We start from the raw sequence: 20,432 nt of genomic DNA on the forward strand, positions 1-20,432 counted from the left end.
ATAACACTTAAAAACAATGGAAACAAAAACTTCATACAAGTATTTTATAGTCTCAAAATCTTGTTTATTATTTTGAGTACGCTATATGAAATCCTCAAAATGAAAAGCAACAATGCACCAACAACCCAGCAATTTATTTTCTTTACAATTATTATCAAAAAGGATATGATTCTGATCACATACAAATACACTTCTTACATGTTGCAAGGGTACATAAACCTGCATTAAATTACAATATAATTATTACAAATGTCGTACAAAGATTATCATACATGCATATACAAAATCAAACAAGAAAAAGCTACACTTTGATATAGCTGCGTCAGGTGATTTAAGGAAAGCAAAGTTTGCTTGGCCACAGTGAAACACTAACGGATCATTCTTGACATTATAATTTTATTTATTTACTTTTTAACACTTGACAGACTTGAGGAACAAGACTACCAAAAAACCCTCATGAACAAATATTTCTGATAAATATTGAATTAAAGTCAAGAACCTCCTAATCTGTGCTCAGTTTCACAGAGTATTTGTATTTGTTTTTTATAATATTACCATTTAAAAAATAAAATAAAAAAAAAGTTCTCTTGTCAATGTTTTTAAAGTAGTGCAAATATATAGTTCTGTAAATAACAGTTAGTTATATAAAAAAAAATAGGGAATTATTATTTCCCTACATAACAAAAGATACAAACTCAAAATAAGTTAAAATAATTTTAAAAGTTTCGTCTGAGAAGATGTGTGCACACAAATATTGTCTGACACACACATGTTGACAAAAAAAACAATTAATCCTGATAAATTTAAAACAATTTCAAATAGCCATGTTTGCTTTTTAAGATCTGTGAAACATCACCTTGTGGAGCCATGAAAGAATAACATGTTTATGAGCAACTGCTTTCACAATGATTTTTCGCAGACTGAGGCGGTTGGTTCACGAAAGACAGACTGAGAGACTTTAAAAAGGGGAAGACAAAAGCGTGTCTGAATAACATGTTCTGATGAAGGTTCCCTTATTAAAGTTTTTCTCTCTCTCCCCCCCCCCCCCCCGACTATTCCTCTGCTCTATTTGTGTGCGAGCAAAGTGAGGCAGACACCTGATGTGAAACCTCGACAGCTTTTACCACAACACAATAATAAGCCCCCCCCCCCCCTTTGTTTCTGTCTCTCTGTCTCTCCTTCGTCTGTAGACGCAAACAACCTGAGCTGCAATGGTTTTGTTTTTTTTAGCAATTAACTTGAACGTAACTTGTTTGTTTTACTGAATCACTCGATGAGGTAGTAAGAATGGATTAATCCAGGTTATGGCTTTTTATCCATACGCAAATAAGAACGGCTGTAGGCAGGGAAAACGAAGTAGGCACACCCTTTTTGAGTGTTAGTTGAGCAGTTTCGGTGAGTTTACACAATATATTTGACGCTCTCGACATTGTTTGAGACCTTCTGTGACCCATGAGTGATCAGTCAAACAGTGAGCGAGCTGTAGAGTAATGTTTCTAATTTAATGGCACAGCAATTTCTCTTTGGTTCAACGGCCTCAGCTGCCACAACTATTACAACTTGTGAAAAACCTCCAAGATAAACCCCAAACCAACACATTCATACACAAAGGAAACGCTTAAATGCAAATACACACAAACATTAAAAGAACGGCACAGAGACAGAACAAGTGAAGCAGCTCAACTCTTCATATAAATTACCAAACGGTTTGGATTCCTCTGAGCTGCAACACGGGGATAAAATGCTACATTATTACAAGCATAAAGCTGACAAAACGTATAACGTATGTTCTGGTCTGTTGCCATATTATGCAAACAATGCAAAGCAAAAAGGAAATATGATTTGCAGTTGATCTTTCTTGTGATGGTGAGAAATGTATATGGCCAGTATTTGTAAAGTGGCAATGGTGGAGTGTAAATGACTTATAATGACACAGGTTTCCACAAACCTCTAATTTTGTTTCACACATTGCTTGTCTAATTATTTTTAATGTTTTTTTTTTTACTATCTAGCATCGTGAATAAATAGTCTTATAGGAATGTGTCACTGTTGTACAGGTACGGCCGCATTACCGCATAGCCTAACCTCCTCTGTTGACCTTTGCCCCAGAGCTAATCACAGTCGCGCTGCCAAATTGTGAGCCCTGGGTGAGGTTTTGACCTCTGGCTTGACTCGTGCTATTGGAGCCCTGGGGTGAGACTAAAGGCTAAGTGTGGTGCGAAGCCAGGAATAGTAACTCATCTCATCAAAACCTCTTATGACTTTTAGCAAGAGGGAGAAAAAAAAAAGGTCAAAGACTGAGGTCAAACACTACACGAGGCTCGTTCAGAAGAAAATTAACCTCTTAAAACTCGAGCCTGTTTTCTGTTATGAAGAGTGCATTCAAAGTAATTTCACAGTATAGTCAAAAGCTGAGGAAAACAGTATATAGAACATATATAATATTTATAATTATCTACAAAGAACTTTCCTAAAGTCTGGGTTGTTTACTAGGAAATGTTAGCTTCCTTGTGCTGAGAATTTAAGGTATATGGTGTCAGAGGAGTTTTTAAGCCCAGCTGGTGGACAGTCAGTTACAAATTGCTACACGCACACACGCACACGCACACACACACACACACACACACACACACACACACACCTATGTGAGGTGATGTGTAGAGGGATGTCGACCACTAAGTGATCCTCCACTGGGTCTAGTTGTGTGTTTCTACTGCCAAGAAGATGCTTTGTGATGCAGAAGCTTCATCTTCTTCACCTTGAAGAAATCTGTAGAGAGAAAGAAGGAAAGTCGAGTCAAGCATAACTAAAATATGTCCTAGTTGTCTTTGATCACTTTACTGCATTGTGATGTATCGCACAGAATCTGGTCAAGAAAAGTTTGACTAACTCTCGGCAAGAAAGAGAATAAGCGTATTTCCCAAACGTTGAACTAAAGCTTTATTTAAGATTCTTGGTGGACTGACCTGTGATGGTAGACTGTCTGCGTTTTCCTTGCCGTTGGATCCGGTAGTACTCCCTTGTGGTCACCTCCAAGTACTCATCCCCACACCCGGACGAGCTGCTGGACCCCGGGGAACCCTCGCCCGACGAAGACGATGTCCGCCTTTTGGCCTTTGGACGCGGCACTGGGCTAACCGTGCAGCTGTGGTAAAACGCTGGCACATCCTGGTACCTGAGCTCCTCCCACTCGATGTTGGAGCCCTTTCCTGGCTCTTCACTCTGGAAATTGAAGTTCCAGCGCTTGTTGGCCATCTCCAGGTTCATGCAGTGCAGCCGCTGGAAGTCCTGCTGCAGCTGCTGGTGGTCCACGGGCCCGAAGAGGTTCCTCCGCGCCGGCCCCACTTTCAATTTCAAGTCCTCAATGCCCCCAAGGCGTGAAAGCTCTGAGTTAGATTCTTTAGCTGGTCCCGCTGTTGATGTTGATGGAGAGTCCATCGTCATGTCCCTGTCAGAGAACAAACACGACGTGTTAGAGGAAGGTCAGAGGTTGAGTGTTAGGCCTGCAGAGTTTCATTGAGGTGTGATCTGGGTTTTTACTGGCATAGATTACTTCCAAACATGCAAGTTATTAAGTTCCCAAACCCCCGACACACCAGCAGTGTCTGCCCTCTTGTGTTTTATGTGATCAAATACACATGTGCCCTAACGCTCTGAGAAATTACTGCCGCAACAGGTAACCGAACCAACACCAAATAAATCTCCGACGAAATTCACTGCCCTGCCGTGTCAAAGGGAACCTGACTCTCCACCTGCTCTGGTGTCTGCCAGTCAAAGGTCGACCGTTAAGGCCTGCAGGTCACATGGAGAAGAGAAGCCCACGTGGACTACTTGTGAGGAATGTTTCCCTCATAGCCCAGCTTCTATCGGCCACATTTATTAGAGCAACACTTTTGAATCCTGGGAATGATTTCTATCTAATGAGTTCTGATCACCAGCTTTATCTCGATATAGAGTGAGATATAGTTTTACGTGTAGGTGGAAGATGACCACATCCCTTACTGACTATATGAGCGTCAATACTTTTATCAGCTGTGTGTAGGCAGTAAAAGAAGATATGTGTTTTCAGGGATGGGTTCTAGAGCTGACAGATATACGGTTCTGCTGCTGATATAATACTATACTGTACAAGGTCTAAAATGTAGTTTTTCCTCATTTTTAAATGTTGCAAACTGGTATAGATTTCTGAAAAAAAGGAACTGTTGTACTGAGTTAAAGCAATAACAAATGTGTCTGCGAGTTTGGCCATCATATCTACATTATTTTTGCTTTTTTCGGTTGACTGTTGACCTTTATATCCAAGAATGGGCTGGATTACCAAACGGGCAAAGTAGGTCACAGGCTCTTCAATCCAGCAATTTCAACTAGTTTGTGGTAACAGGATGAATTGCATGTGTGTGTTGATATACATCACTAACGGAAAATATTAACTACACTGCCTCTTCCTGTATTATTAGATTCTGATCTTAATGCCCTGTTAGTATAGTGGTCCTGTGTCAAAACAATATAATTATACATTTATGTTAATTACATAGTTCATATACCTCAATAAATTTGTGTGGTGTGGGAAGCTTAAAAGGGGCCTCATAGTGGGTTGTTAATGCAGCCCTGTCCACTCCTGTAGTTTAGAATGAATTGTACACAAATACCAATAAATACAACATATTGTCCCATCGTTATAGTCGCGTAATTAGTTAAAATACAGAAAGGAGAAATGCGTAGCGATACTTTTTGAAACACTAACGTGCCGTCATATCAGCCCAGGACATAAGAGGCAACAACACCCAGAGGGGGCTGGGCACAGCGTTACATAAGAGTTGGACACCATCAAAATACAGCGAGGACTTTCACCAGTCAAACTGGCCGTTATTTTACGACGTCTACTTATAAAACTTTCAAAAACCATGTGTTGGAAACCACAGAGGGCGAAGTGCGTACTACTGTAATTACTAGCAATAATACATTTAACCTGCAGAACTTCCGTTTCTTTATTTATGTTTCCTTCAGAGACGGATAAATATCAAAATACTGGATGGAAGAACACAAAACCAAAACTATAATGGCTTTCTTTTAACCACAGGGCTGCTCATTCCGAGTGAAATTTGTTATTTGCGTCGAAGATAAAGTGGGCGCGGTCTGCAGATCAGGTTACTGCTCGGTGTCCCCACTTGCATAAAAACACCGAGGAAACCCACAATAACTTACCCCAAACTTTAAAATATGACCACAGTTAAAAAATGCACCAACTATCTCTGCAGCCACAACAAATCATTGTGCACTGTGCACGACAGAAAGTCCTTAAAGGCTTTGCAAAGTGACTGAAGTGTGGAGAAATTATTTAATGACGCAGTTAGATCCACTACAGCGGATGTGGGTCATTGAGATGTGACACACACAACAGCCGCATCTTGTCAAGGCACGTAACACTGATAACTCACAACAGCCTCATAATACTTATTTAAATATTACGCACAACAACGAAACAGTATTAATAGACATTAATAGATGGGTGCACTAATTTAACTAAAACTGCATCAACTGCAGTTTGAATGTATCCAGACTAAATCTTAAATAAACTCAAACAAGAATGCGTGAAATAAGAAATAATATATGACGTTATATGATAAAACATAACGGCAAGCCTCGATAAGAAACAACATATGTGCGTCTTACCATCAGCGTCAATATCTCCCAAGTATTCAAAAGTTGAGTCCGCAAACTCCGCACAATTCATCCAGTCAAAGCAATGAAATGTGTTCCTGACAGCCCCGTGGACACGGTGTCACGTTGAAAGGTTTCAGTAGGTACTACCCCCGGGAGGGTCGTTCTTGTCGTCTTATCTGCAACTTGTTTGTAATGTACTCAAAAGACAGCGGGGACGTCCTACTAGAGGAGTCAGTCACGTGGTTCTCCTTCAAAACAGTCTGTGAGCGTAGGAGGTAAATATCGCTGTTATCAATTCTAACGGCAATTAAACGCAACACACGCGACAGTTGCATTGCTGCAAACGTGCACAGGAGAATATCCAAACTGAAAATATAACTACATTACATGCGTCTTTGTGGGAATTGAGGCTATAAGAGAGTTAATAATGATAATTAATAGTTTCTTACCCCGTTTATTATGATGCAAAAATATCCTGCTCCGAACCTGTTGCGCACTTGTAGTTCACTTCTGCTTCAGAGCGACAAGAAGTTGGTCAAAAATCTTGGCAATAGCGACCATTTCCCCTTCTCCCTCAAATGTGACACATTCTCGTGTTGTGCTTGCATCACATTTTATTATGGCACCCTGCGCTCCTGCTTGACTCACGTGGAACTGCAACGTGAGTGGAGCAGAGCGGGAAAGAACGGACTTGTTCTCCTGAAGGTTCACCATGTCCCCATTTGGATATATAGGCTCAGGTCTATGAGGTAGAAAAAAACACTCAAACACTCAAATGTGCATTTGGTTAATAATAATACTAATAATAATAACGGAAGAAGTGAAGAGGAAACACTATTCTGTCTTTATAACTGAAAGAAAGTTTAGGACTTCTTGATCTTCTTAATTGACTTATTCCCTTTAGAAATATGGGACATTAAAATTGTTTTACAGCCCCAAGAGAGACTAATCTGAATATGGTAATAGTATTATTCTAACAATAGCCATAGACTGAAAAATCATATCAGCTCACCTTTATGACTTTATTTACTGTTTAAAGTACCTCGGTATTCTAAAGCTATCGGGTTGAGTCCACCAATAAAATCACTAGTCTTATGTTTAACTAAAATAAATAAAGATAAAACGATTAATGGATCAACAGAACATTTATTGCCAATAATTTCGTCATGTTTAAGCAAAAAAGTATTTATTTCCTTATATTAAACTCTTATGTGATATCTTTATTACCAATTCTTGAATGATTGCTCAATAGCCTTTACTTATTACATCATATCCGCTTCCTATAACCCTTCCTACACCTATTATAACACATTTATATTTATTTCTCTAACTATTATGAAATATTGTAGGTTCTTCTTTCCTATTTTCATTTATTTTGATCAATTACAACAATTACATTGGTTCTCTGTCACAAGCATATAATGGGCAGCAGCATTATTGTTGCTTCGCGACCAGCCAACGCCCCTCACTCAGAAAGGTTTTTCCAGGTTTTGCATTCACTCACTTACTATTTTTACACATTAGTCAACGTCTGGACGGCTTCAGACGAGTAATATATTCCCTGCTTCACTGCACGTGCAGACAACGTTTGTGCTTGTGATTGAATAATGTCGAAGCAGGGAGCAGCGACCGTGGAGCGGTCACTGTGTGTGTGCTCTGTGCGTGACACCTGACAGGGCCGCCGAGTTATTACGTCACTACTATGGAATGTTTCTTGGTTGGAAAAATCTATTTTCACATGAGGCAGTTCAGCACAAGGCTCAAGGCAAACACAACGATGTATCCAGCCAAGTGTGTTTATGAGTTTCACAAAAAACTATTATAGGAAAGTATTCACGTAGGTACCTTTTTTTTGACTTTTTTTTAAAAGCAAGACCCAATCAATATATCAACAAGTCCACCAAATTAAACAAAATAAGTTGTTTGAACGACACAGAGAACTAATCATTTGATGAACCACAGTGGAAGAATAAATCTGTTTTCACGATGTGACAACACTATGATTTAGGTTTGGTTAGGTTGAGGCACAAAGTCGACATGGTTAGGTCGAGGGAAAATTGTGGTTTTGGGTTAAAATGTCTTCTTCGTAAAGGTTAGGGGAGCTTTGTCGTCATGGTGACAATAACAAACACTTGGTTAGGGCACAATCGTGGCTTAGGAAACGGGAAACAAACAGTCTCATGTTTAAGTCCGATGTTTCGTTGACCCATCCATCAACGTGTCACCTTACTTCCCGTCATTATTGAAAAAGATTTCGTGTGAAGAAGCAGAGTTGTGGCCCGGTGAATTCTGCCAACGAAAGCAGCACGGAGTCTCCAGAGGTCGGGGGATTTCTCTGGAGGCACATGTTTTCAAAAACTGGGTTTCCAAAATCGTGCAGAAGATGGCTTGCAGAACCACACCCAAAATGATGCGCCAGAGAACAGGAAACATTTCTGATTTTCTGTCCTCTTTTTCCTGCGTATTTTTGGCCAGGGAAGGGGGCACAGAGGTGGGCACGCTTCAGCTTCTTCTTTCTCCCCTTCTTTCCCAGGCTGTCGGCTTGGCCCATGCCAGAGACCCATGGCTGTCCTCCATCGTCCACACACCCCCACCCTGGTTGTGGATGTGGACTTAGCCTTTAAAAACAACAAACATGTGCATTCTTTCAATACCAACTATAAAGATCCACATCTACTGTTTCACTAAACTGATATTATGGGTGTTGGTGGTCTAGTGGTTCTAGTGGTTAGGCTTTCCAATAGAACACCGGAAGGCTGTGAGTTCAATACCAGGGCTGCCACCATTGTGTCCCTGTAGTTAGTTCACTGTAAGTCGCTCTGTATAAGAGCGTCTGCTAAATGACCTGTAATGTAATGTAATGGTTTTACTAGCAAGTTACTGCACAAAAGGTTTTTTTTTCTACTTAAATCTTTTGATGTTCAACAAAGAGATTATATGCAGTCCATAAATAAATGTGACATAAAGATGTGATGATAGTTGCTGCAGGATCTGACATCAAATTCTTGTTGTTTTCATGCATGCTGAGTTAGTTTAGGTCTCTACCATCATGATACATAATAGTCAATTAGGGTTGTGCCCCAGTTCCCTAATTCCCTACTAATCTGTGTGTCAAGTGGCCTTTATACATGTCGAATGTAAGGATTCATCAGCAGACAATAAGGGCTCAGCGGCATGATCCCTCACTGTTTTGTCAGCTCTCTGACCTGTATTTACAGCAGTCAGCTTATTGTTCGACATTAAATTGCTAATCCTCTTCTTGTTGTTTACAGCGCTGTGTGTGTGTGTTGGTGTGACCCCCCCCCCCCCTGTTCTTAATCCTGTGCAGTATATTACAGTTTTAACCCATTGTCTTCTCCCCACGGTCAGTGCCCTTTGAATACATTAGCTTGTATGTAAGACAACAGTCACACAGCACAATGTGACTCGGGTCGGAAGACGATGGGGAACTGTCACGGTGGGTCTTGTGCTAGAAGGAACATTTAAGTGTTACTGATCGTTACTAGGTCGTAAAACAAACAAAGGACACAACAGAGCAGCTGACCGTAAAGACTGCAATCAAGGGGAAACAGCTAGCCTGAAAATCTGCCTACTGCTCCTCTAAAGCTAAACACTTTTTATATCATTTGTATAATCCGCACAAAACCCAAAACTTAAAAAGGACAAATTAAGGTTTCAATGTAGTGTAATGACACATAGATTAAAAAGTGATTTGGTTTCACTCCAGATGAGGGTTCACAAAGCTACATGTCAAAGGTCATGATAAACCAGAACCGTGAAACTGAGAGTTTTGGCGTCACACTTTAGTGAAACACCAAGAGGATGTACAGTGTGTACTATATTGCAGTCTCGTTTCAACAGGAAGTGTCTGTGGTGAAGGGGAAGCTGCGATGGAGTGAGCAGGACGACAAACATCGGAGATGAAGTCGTTGGTTCACAGGTGCAGTATGGGGGTTTCCACATCCTTCTGCCCTTCGGCTGAGAAGGCAAATACTGAGAAGAGACTCACCAAAAACAGAAGATTTTTTACGTCAGTTGTAATTGACAAAAGACAACAAAAGTATGAGCAAAGAGAAGAAGAGAGACTTCATGTGAATATGTGGTGTGGGAAATAAAATGTCAGAGAATTACAGCAAGTAAAAGTGGAAGGAAGGAAACGATGTGTGCTCATCATCTAGGGAAGCTGTCAGAGCTGTCTGCCCATTGGTGAGGCAGATGATTGGCCCTTCACTGATTTACTTCGACAAACTGGAGACATTATTTTGCAAGTCACAAGTAAGTCTCAAGTCTTTGCACTCAATTCCCAAGTCAAGTCCCAAGTCCTTAAATTTGAGTTTCGAGTCCAAAACAAGTCTTTATGCGCTCTTCACCAATTTCCCCCCACACGTTTTGCCTACTGTTTATTTTTTCATGGTTCTCTCCTTCAACTTGATTGGATGTGTCATATTGGTTCAAACTAATTAAGTTTTGACTTGCTGGGAAGGAATAGTGTTAACATTAGTTGATTCAGGAAATGAATTTATTCGTGGCACACTTTTTAAATAACATACTTTTTAATCTTTGGGCTTGGGGGTGTCTTTTTGTATTTTGTTAAATCGAGACTAAATTTCTATGTCAAAAGTTATTCTAATGCTATTAAAACAGTAGTTATCTAATCTCGGTAATGTTTGACCTTCAAACCACTAACTCCATCCTTACAGGGATATAATAACTGAATGGGGAATAATTTATGCTTCAGGGGCCACGATGCAACTTGTTCATATCTTCAAATGCGAGCAGTTTGTGGTGTAAACTAAATTTGGAACTTTGTACTTTGTGAGTGGGGGAGGGGGAGGTACACAGAGGAATATAAAAGGTAGTGGACCCCATAACACACACATACACACACATACACACACATACACACGCGTTTGCACACACACACACACACATGCACACACCGTAGAAGTACTCATTACGTAAGTAGGAGGAGTTTCCATGGGAGTATTCGCCCAGCTGTGGAGGCCACAGGTGGAGTAGGGAGGAGTTTGCTGTACTCTGATTTAGTGTATGTGTGTGTGTGTGTGTGTGTGTGTGTGTGTGTGTGTGTGTGTGTGTGTGTGTGTGTGTGTGCATGTTGTCTAGGGCAGGGTCTTTTGGGGTGCAGGGAGAGGGAGGCAACTCGCTGGCAGCTGGATATTGTCAGGGGTTCACCAGGAGAGCTTGCATGTCAGGGTGAACGGGTTTTAGATGAAATGTGCCTGAGGCGACCCTGACTTACTGTGTTTGTTTTGGGGGGGTCTTCAGGGGCTGGCCCTGGGGGGTGCCGCTGTAACATACAGATTGGGGTCTGGGATTTATTAATTTTTAGCAGTAGTAGCCAGTGAGTGTGTAGCCCTCGTGAAGTTATCTGTACATATATCACTTATTATTTTGTTTAAAGCAGCCTGTGCTTTGAGGCCATAAAGTGTTTGTGTTATTTGAACTTTTGTTTATTTTTTTGTGCGTGTGCTTGGAGGGCGTGGAGGGAGGAGGTGGGGGGAGGGGGAGTGGCTGGAGGGCGGTGCGAGGCGGGTGTAAATCGATCCTTTGTTTTCATCCCTGCATGTGTCTGAGAGGGACTTGTTTGGTCTCACCAAGGTGACTTTGAGAGTAGTTCAATGTCAAAACTATAGACAAAGCCACGGTAGGACAAAGGAATGTCTGAAATATGAAGCGCTTTGTAAAAGTCAAGCAGAAATATGTTTGTCTCGACCAAAAGGAGTCTATTTCTATGCAACGTAATGCAAGCAACTACAGTAATAATACTAATAACCTTAACTCTCTGACAAACATACTGTATCTGCCATTCATAACTCCAAGAGGTTCGTGCCTGCATCTGTTCCTGCTCCATGCAGAGGAGGTGAAGAGGTGGTGTGCTGCAGCTGATGTGTTTTCGCCCTTATCTACATCTGGGGAACATCTGGTTTGCATATGGCCCTGGCTTCATAGTATCGGGCTGTGCATGAGTGTGACAGTATGTGTGTTTGTGAGCGAAAGACGAGAGGGCACGGAATATATTTGCGTTTGTTTGTGAGTGTGTGTATGTGAGTGTGACTGGCTGCATAATGTGTGATTGTTTTTCCTGGCTGGCAACCAATAATCTTAATGTTGCTGTCTTCAATTGTAAGAATTAGTTTTTTTTTAACGAGGAAAATCATTTCATGGAATCTGTTCAACACCTGTGACTATCGGAAAAGAAATGTGCACGCATGACTTAGCAATCAGCCTTATCTGTTTGACAATTGTGGGTGGAAAACCTCTTTCGTGCAGTTTTGCTGGTGGAAAGATTCCCCTGTAGATGACACCCTTTTCAAAAATCATTGATTAAAATGTATATTGCATAATTTAAAACAAAAGTACACGTGTGATCATGGGGATAGCAGGGTTATAGGAGTAAAGGGTGAGACGATGAAGCAGGAGAGGAGGAGGTGGATATTTGGAGTCCCTGTGTTGGGGGCCCATGGTATTAATGGTAACAGGGTACTTACTGAGCCTAGGTACAATCCACATGCTGCAGTGTGCTTTGTCTGCCTGCATGAGAAACAAGGTAGAAAGATAGAGAAATATAAATAAATAAAAAGTGGATAAAAAGCATGGGTCATTATGACTCCACCAAGTTTACACATAATGTTCAGTTATACTTCCCACAATGATGTCATAGTGATGCCATCAGGGTCGTATCAGATTTGGCATAATAATTTTAACACAAAGCCTGTATTACATTAGATGTGGGTTTTTTTTTTAAAGAAATGGGCATTTAGGAGGCAGGCAGGGTGTAATCAAAGACGCTTTGAGTTGCATTATGGGAAATGTAGAATTGTGTGTTTCCAACCTGTCGAAGAGACTTAGAAGTCACGATATCTTGGCTTCCGCTGCTTCGATTATGACCATTCATTCTTTAATATGTCTCTTGTGAGTTGTTGGACTTTATGGAAGTGCAAAATGAAATCAGTAGAGTACCCCTTTAAGGTTGGAAAAATCATGTAATTTCACAATGTATATTCTATACCGCTTGTTGCTCAGATATTGACCTTCTTCATGTCTCATTGATGGTGAGTATAACTTTTTGACATGAACCACTATTACAGTATTTGTTTTTAGATCTATTGTCTACATTGAAATCTAATTTTATTTGGGCAAATAATGCAAATCTATGTAGCCTCAGTTCAGTGTGTTGGTACTTTTGCAGTCTTAATTTGAGATTTCAGCCACTGTATTTTAATTTAAAAGAATCTTGCCTAATGTAACTTAAATAACACAAAATCTTTGGCATGAATACTTTTCAATGATCCTATTTGTGTAATAAGATTTGTTTTTCCTCATTCCACTGCTTAGATTTCTCAAGGACAAGGAGGTGAGTGTCCGTCTTTAATGAGGCCCCTTTGAGTGACCAGAGAGACGCAGTTCTTTCGTTCCTGATTTAAAGTGAGTGTGTATGGGGGGGTTACATATCTGGATTAGATTCCTTGAAGCTATGATCTGGAACAGTGAGCCTTGAGCGAGCAGTGCTGGCGTGAGCTGGGAACGTGAAGTGCCCGGCTTCTATGACCCAGAATAATGTCTCAATTCTGCCTGGCTGAGTCCTTCAGGTCTGTTTCTGGAGAGCTGCACTTTTATTTTGAAAATATGTTTGTGACCTTGTAGCACTCCGGCTGCTCATGTGTGTGCGTTCACGTGTCATTTTCATATTCTAAGTGGTTTTAAAACAGTATGAAAGTAGTAGTGACAGCGAGACAGCAAATATATGTCTGTAAGTGTGTGTGTGTGTGTGTGTGTGTGTGTGTGTGTGTGTGTGTGTGTGTGTGTGTGTGTGTGTGTGAGTGTGTGTGTGTGTGTGTGTGTGTGTGTGTGAGTGTGTGTGTGTGTGTGTGTGTGTGTGCGTGCTACTATAACAGCCTACCCGTGTGAATGAGTGTGAAATGCAGCTTGTATGAATATACACACTAGCACTAATTATGTGACAATGTGAACTTCCCCCTCTGGGCCCCTCAGTGGAAACTCTACATTATCTGTGATGACAACAAAAAGGCTGCTGAGTTTTTAAAGTGGCCTCTGTAAAGTCAGAAAAATTCCTTTACATATAAACCCGTTAATTTTTTTTAAACCTTTTATTTTATCTCAACGTCTCCCTTTACTCCCAGAAAAGAGCCCTAAGTGGCTGCTATCAGCTGAAATAAGGAATCGTAGTAGAAAACACCTAATTTGTTAGTGTTCATGAGAGCCTATCATGAGTTCATGTGACACTTTAGGCTTCATTCTGGTGAGAATCATGTGTCTGCTGATGTAACACGGGGTCATGTGGGTTCCCTGCAGGCTCCATCTCAGAGATGCTGGAGCACAGGGAGCCGTAGCAGCTTAATCCCATGTTTTCATCCAACTGCTGTCCTCCAGCCCGAAGGCTGATTGGCCTTAAGCTTGTGACCTGACATGAAAATATTACAGAAATACAGCTTTATTTTTTACAGGGAATACCTCACAGTATTGAATGTGTTATGTAAAAGTGACCTCTCAGAGATCTTGATATCAAGTTATTTTTCAATGAATTGCAGGTTGTAGAAATTTCAACATAGGTTGACATAGTTGAAGTCTGACGCTCTGCATCTTCATTGTGCTGCGCCATCTGGTGTTGTGTAAAAGCTACAGCTTCACGCTTCAATGAGAAAATATCATAAAAAGTCCCAACACTTCAGCTCTGAATATGATGTTCAGCTCCAGCAGGCCGGCGATGTGCACTCATGGCTCTCTCTGCTGGTGATCCAGCAGGACTGCAGCTTCAGAGGGGAAAGAAACAGACACACCCTCTAAATAATCAAAAACAATGTGCTGTATGTACAGCCTTCCTCTCTATAGTTAGAGATTAAAAGAGAACACTTGCAAATGTACTTCCTGTTAACAGTGGGAACAGTGGAGTCAGTCATGTGGTTTCTGTTCCTCATATTGGTCACATAGACTGTATACAAGAAGTAAACGTAGTCACGTGACATCACCCATTAGTTTGTGGATTTACAACTACAGTTTCTTTTAAAAAATTGTAATGTTGAGCCCAGGGCGACATAAAGCTGATGACATCACTGTGACATCATGAAGAGTTATTTCTCACAGCTGTCAGAGCCTCAGAAGACCTTATCTAACTCCTTGTACAGGCTGTGCCTCTATGACTAATTGACTTTGACTTTTAGTGCACATTTAGTTCCAAATTAACTTTTCTTTGTAAATATTACCAACTCTTGAGCCAACTTATAATGCACAGTTAGTTAGACTTAGTATTAGGCTTGATCAAATCTGATCATTCTTTATTATACGTATATTCTGTATGTATAGGCCACTACTTCTTCCACCTAGTAGTGTGTAATTGTGATCATATTCTCCACTGTTAACTTCACGTATTTTGCAACAAAAGAAAATGATGATTATCACATTTTTGGGCTGAGTCTTCATATTCTTCCCTCATAAATCTCAGTACACTAAAAATCTTTCCAACAGTGTTACTGTTTCCATCCATCAACTTGGTCTCACAGCCAGTTTGACCTGAGGCAGTAATAAAAAAACATGTGCCACTGATTTTCTGTGCAGGCATTGACCAGCTGACCAGCTGAGTGCTGATAGTAATGACGTTAATATCAATGCAGCGCTTCCCCCTTCTGTCCCTGCCCCTGCTCTCCAAACTGTACTTGACTGTTGCGTTTGTTTGCTGTGCACGGTTGCTATAATGTCCGCTGGCACGCACTCCTCGTCCCCCGGTTATGTCACATTCCAGGGAACATGTTGGGACAGAGTGCTCACCTGAAACCTGAGCAGAATAATAATCACATGCACTCTCTTTTTATTCAACAGAGGAATGCCATGTTTCCACTTCAGCTGCAGGATGACATGATTCCTAGAAAATTCTGCCAAACCCTTGAGCGGAGAAAGCTTGTAAAAACAAGGTTGTTTTTCCTCCAATCTTCCTGCTAAAACTGAGATTAACACACAAACTGGCAAATGTCTGATCACACCTGTATCCTTCTCTCAAATCTCCCATCCACAGCTCCACTTCCTGCCTGTCACTGTTGTCTTTGAGCCTTTATTTAATCCTGCATTGCCAGTTTCACCTTCTTTCCATCCCATATCTCTCTCTCTCACTATATGTTGATTAACCAGTCATGGCAGTGACATGTGGAATCTTTCATTACCTTGCCCCAGGGGCACCATACTGTCTGTGCCTGTGTATCGCGCGATTTTTTTCTCCCACCCCTGCCTTCTCTCTCTCTCTCTCACACACTCATTCTCTCTCTGTGGTATTATTCAGCCAGTGGCGAGCAGGTGGTTTGTTGTTTGTTATTCAGCCAGCTGTATGGGGCAGTAGTAGTAGCTGTCAGTGACTCCTCTCCATGGCCTGTCGATCCCCCGACTCTGGCTCCTACACTGTAGTTATCATCCCGCTCAGGACCGGCCTCTACAGCCTGGACGCACTTCGCTTCTACCTATGGGTGAGGAGGGGGGTGGTGTGTGTGAGAGTAGGGGATGATATGATGTGTGTTTTGATTGTAATCAGCTACATGTCATTGGGTCTTTGAACATAAGTGTGATTATCCTGAGGTTGTGATTCCTATCAGCTTCTGTACTAACATGTGTTTTGTTTTACTGTAGAGGTTTATCGTACGTTTCCTGTTGGAAAGATGTGATTTATTACTCAAAGTTAACTACGTTTACTGCTTCTCGAGTAAAAGATGGTATATTCTATTTTAAATGGTTCATTTCTCAATTTGAAGTGATACTAAAAGAGAAACAAAAACAGATTTATTTACAGTTAGGCTCAATTTAGACACACACACACTCACACACACACACACTCACACACACACACACACACACACACACTCACACACACACACACACTCACACACACACACACACTCACACACACACACACACACACTCACACACACACACACACTCACACACACACACACACACACACACACTCACACACACACACACACACACTCACACACACACACACACACACACACACACACATTCACACACACACACACACTCACACACACACTCACACTCACACACACACTCACACACACACACACTCACACACACACACACACACACACACACAAAAGAAAATATATAGAGAGATTTTTTTGCCTAAATTGATGTCTGAATTGAGTTATTTAAATGTGTATTATTATTATTATTATTATTATTTGTCTTGTATAGAAGGAGTGTCGTAGCCATGCAGGATTTTGGAAATACTGAGATAACTATTCCAACTAAAACAAAATGTTTTATCAGACACCAAATAACAATGTCTCACATTTTGATTCCTTATTTTGATTTTTTATATTTTATAATAATCCAATTATACTGCAAACTTTGTTTCCCAAACTGAGGGAAATGCAGTTCAAAAACATCTTCACACTGAACTGAATTACAATTATTGGCCCTAAAGTAATAACATTTGAATATATATATATATATATATATATATATATATATATATATATATATATATATATATATATATATATATACTGCACCTACTGTGTATTTTTTAGACAACTGAATTATTCATGTAAACATTGGCGCTTGCTTTCTTTTCATACTGGGCATTTAACTTAAATGCTTGTAGAGTCTTTTCTTTATCAGTTGTTCTGTCTTTGCTGCATGTCTGAGGGTTATTCTGAAGGTAGCAGGGCTGCAGTCGTCCCTGTGACACATTCCCACATGTCAAGTCAGCTCCTCACAGCTTCCTGCTAAAGGCTCAATATAACCACTTACTGTGAATCTATTATTATAGGAGGAGTTGTCAAACCAACAGTTTGTATTGTTGAGATTATTATGGTCGACATACAGCTGGAAGTTCTTGTCTTATCTTATCACAAATAAAAGGTAACTTTTTTGCATATCTTGAAAATGTGATTAATCAAACGCAGCTAAAATTAATCATTCACTCGTGATACAATAGTGTCATGAGTTTCTAATGTCCTCTTAATCCATCTCATTGCTGATTGCGGTGACGTCCTGACCTCGGGATACTAAAGGTGGATCACATACAGTATGTTGTGATTCTCTGTTGCACGTTAGCTCTGTGTGAGCCCATTTAAAGTGCATGTTATCCACATGAGTGCGGACAATAGGACTAAAGGCCTCCTGCTGCTCTGTAGATTGGCTCTGCTGATATAAACAAAGCCTTGGGGCCTCTAGAAGACAACAGGTAGCGCTTTGCCTATCACGCTGCTTTCCAAAGGCTGATGCAGGCCGGCGTTTCTGGTGTTTCTGGCGTTTCTGGCGTTTCTGGCGTTTCTGGCGTTTCTGGCGTTTCTGGTGGTCAAGTCAGCCCCATGGTGCCATCAAAGTACACACAGATACCTAACGAAACTGACTGCATCATCAAACTCGACATTTATGATAGTGGTTTTTAGTATTTGTGGGGACTGTGAGGGGAAATGAAGGGAGGGATAGATCCTGTTCCTGGATGATGTTTATGAGGGAACATTTGAGTTTAGGTTAGAAAACACAATTTAAAGGGATAGTTCACATTTAATGAAGTGGGGCTGTATGAGGTATCAGTTTAAATCTACGCTATATTTAGAGTACTTTCACCGCTTTACCTTGCAGTCAGTCAGCTCTCTTCAGACCAGACTCCATTGACAAAAACAGAAATTTTACCAAGCAGAACACGGGAGTGGCTGGTCAGACCAGCCACCGTCAGGGCCAGCAAGGCCTTCTCTGCTGTTTTATTTCAACCCACAATGGCTGAAGGAGGAGAAGAGATCGATTTGGTCGCAGATATAACTACAACGCCATTTTCAAGACGAACTTTTCAAGAAAAGATAGACATCGTGAGAAGAGAACGGCTAACCCTGACGCTAACGAGTCTATCACAGCCGGGAAAAGGGTTTGTCCGCCACTTTCAAATCACTAAGTACGAGCGGTACCCCCGGCTCACAGCCTCCGAGAGGCACTGCACATTGTACTGCTGGGAATACCTGCTATTTACAACTAAATGTTTCGTAAATATTAATATAACTCTGTTGTTAGGGTGATGCAACGCCCGGTTATACTGCGTTTCTGTCTAAATGTATAGTTTCTAGAGCCATGGCGTCATAATGATGGTATTAAGAGGTGGAATAATTCAGGTAGGACTGTGTAGGACATCACTGAAGGCCTAGGTGTGAAATGCACGGCCCGCCACTGGCCTCTGCCTCAATCGGTGAGTTTGTTTGAGTAATGTCTGGTGGCTTTGACGAGAGCGTAGATAACAAATTCAGGTTAGGTAGGGTAAAGCTAAATATATATAAGTACCTCATACAACAACAACCATCCCTTTATAATTGACATGAACCTGATCAAGGTGTGTTCTTCCCACCGCAGGTTAAGCGTCTGAAGGATCTAGAGAAGGAGAAGGACGCGCTGTGCTCTGGCCTGGAGATTCTGGAGAAGGCCCGTCTCTGGTACATCCAGCGGCTGGAGGAGAACAGAGCCAAGCAGGACGACATTGACTCCTGCCAGGGAGATACAGCAGAGGTATGTGTTCAGGGCTTCATTGACTTTACTGACCATAACTCAGTGTACTGTCTCTTATGGTGTCTGTCCACACCTGCGTGTCTGCAGGCTCAGTCTTGCCTCAGGTCTCGTATCCAGCGGGTGAATGGCTCTCTGAGCTCTGTGATGAGGGAGCCCAATGTCACCAGCGGCAGCAACCCTTCTCTGCCTGACGCAGTAGCAGACAGCGACCTCCGGTGGCACAACACAGTGCTGGCTCAGGTAAGGAGAACAAACAGTTGATTGATTTTACTGTGAACCTTAAAAGGCTTCAAACATTATATTTAAATGAGTGTTTTCCCACCTGTTTTAAATGCTTTTGTTTCAATGTTCCATCATTGTATTTGATGTGTTCCTCTTCTGACAGGAGGTGAGTGACAAGAATCGTCAGATCTCCAAGTTGAAATTGGAAAAAAATGCAATCCTTGAGCAGCTTGATGAACTGCAGGCGCGCTGATTGCATAAACACACATGAGCTGTCCTGCAAACTTTCCTTTCACTTCTTGTCACACAGTTGCTAGCTTATAACCACTTGTAAATATGTATTTAATTTAATAAATTACAGTAAAGGATGCTCAGTTGCTTCTGTGTGATCTTTTCAATACAAAGCATTTTTGCGAGGGTCTAAGGACAGAGGGTGTCGTAACCTGTACAGTCTGTAAAGCACACTGAGACACATGTATAATTTGTGATATTGGGCTATACAAATAAATTTGATTTGATTTTCTAAATCAGTTTATAAAATATGATGTATTTCTATAGATTAAACAACAAAAAAGTATTTTAGATAGTTTAAATTGTTCCACCTTGACCAATTACCACATTGGAGTACTGCTCGCATGTAATAATACAATATAACACCAATGGGGACCATTCTGCACAATGAGTACTTTTACTTTTGATAGTTTAAGTACATTTTGTTGCCAAAGCGTCTGCACTTTTACTGAAGTAGTAGTTTTCTGGTGTAGCTCATAAAGTGTTTTTCCCAGAAAAATGCAATGTAAACAATATTATGCAACACTTTTTTTTATTGATTAAAGAAATGGTGGATATACAACTTCCAAGGCAGCAAAGAAAGTTTTTAAGCTGAAGTGCATCCATACCTCCCTGCATTACAGTGTGTCCGGTTACTTGCAGTTTGTTCCATTTCCGTCTCTGTATGTGGGCTCTCTGTCTCGACACGTCGCAGCAACCTTTCCTGGTGG

The 20,432-nt window shown here is 41.0% G+C and overlaps 2 protein-coding genes across 5 annotated transcripts; one reads left to right on the forward strand and one right to left on the reverse strand.

Annotated features, from left to right (window-relative positions):
* Positions 1-42: 42 nt before the first annotated feature.
* Positions 43-5,867, reverse strand: cdkn1d (cyclin-dependent kinase inhibitor 1D). Its single transcript, XM_029461632.1, has 3 exons — positions 5,674-5,867; positions 2,967-3,448; positions 43-2,769 (listed from the first exon to the last, which is right to left on the reverse strand). Exons 2-3 carry the CDS (start codon positions 3,442-3,444, stop codon positions 2,711-2,713), a joined length of 537 nt encoding a protein of 178 aa, XP_029317492.1. The 5' UTR covers positions 3,445-3,448; positions 5,674-5,867; the 3' UTR covers positions 43-2,710.
* A 6,612-nt stretch (positions 5,868-12,479) lies between these two features.
* On the forward strand, positions 12,480-19,801 carry LOC115028150 (suppressor APC domain-containing protein 1). 4 transcript variants are annotated; one of them, XM_029461635.1, is made up of 5 exons: positions 12,480-13,110; positions 15,520-16,154; positions 19,057-19,209; positions 19,297-19,449; positions 19,595-19,801. In XM_029461635.1, the coding sequence occupies exons 2-5, from the start codon at positions 16,056-16,058 to the stop codon at positions 19,682-19,684; spliced, it is 495 nt and encodes a 164-aa protein (XP_029317495.1). In that variant the 5' UTR covers positions 12,480-13,110; positions 15,520-16,055; the 3' UTR covers positions 19,685-19,801. The 4 variants fall into 4 exon arrangements, with proteins under 4 accessions (XP_029317495.1, XP_029317496.1, XP_029317497.1 ...); XM_029461636.1 differs by having other exon boundaries at positions 12,480-13,039; XM_029461637.1 differs by lacking the exon at positions 12,480-13,110 and having other exon boundaries at positions 15,158-15,611; positions 15,713-16,154.
* The last annotated feature ends 631 nt before the right edge of the window (positions 19,802-20,432 follow it).

This window comes from Cottoperca gobio, chromosome 23 (assembly GCF_900634415.1).
Source record: "Cottoperca gobio chromosome 23, fCotGob3.1, whole genome shotgun sequence".
Classification (NCBI taxonomy): domain Eukaryota; kingdom Metazoa; phylum Chordata; class Actinopteri; order Perciformes; family Bovichtidae; genus Cottoperca; species Cottoperca gobio.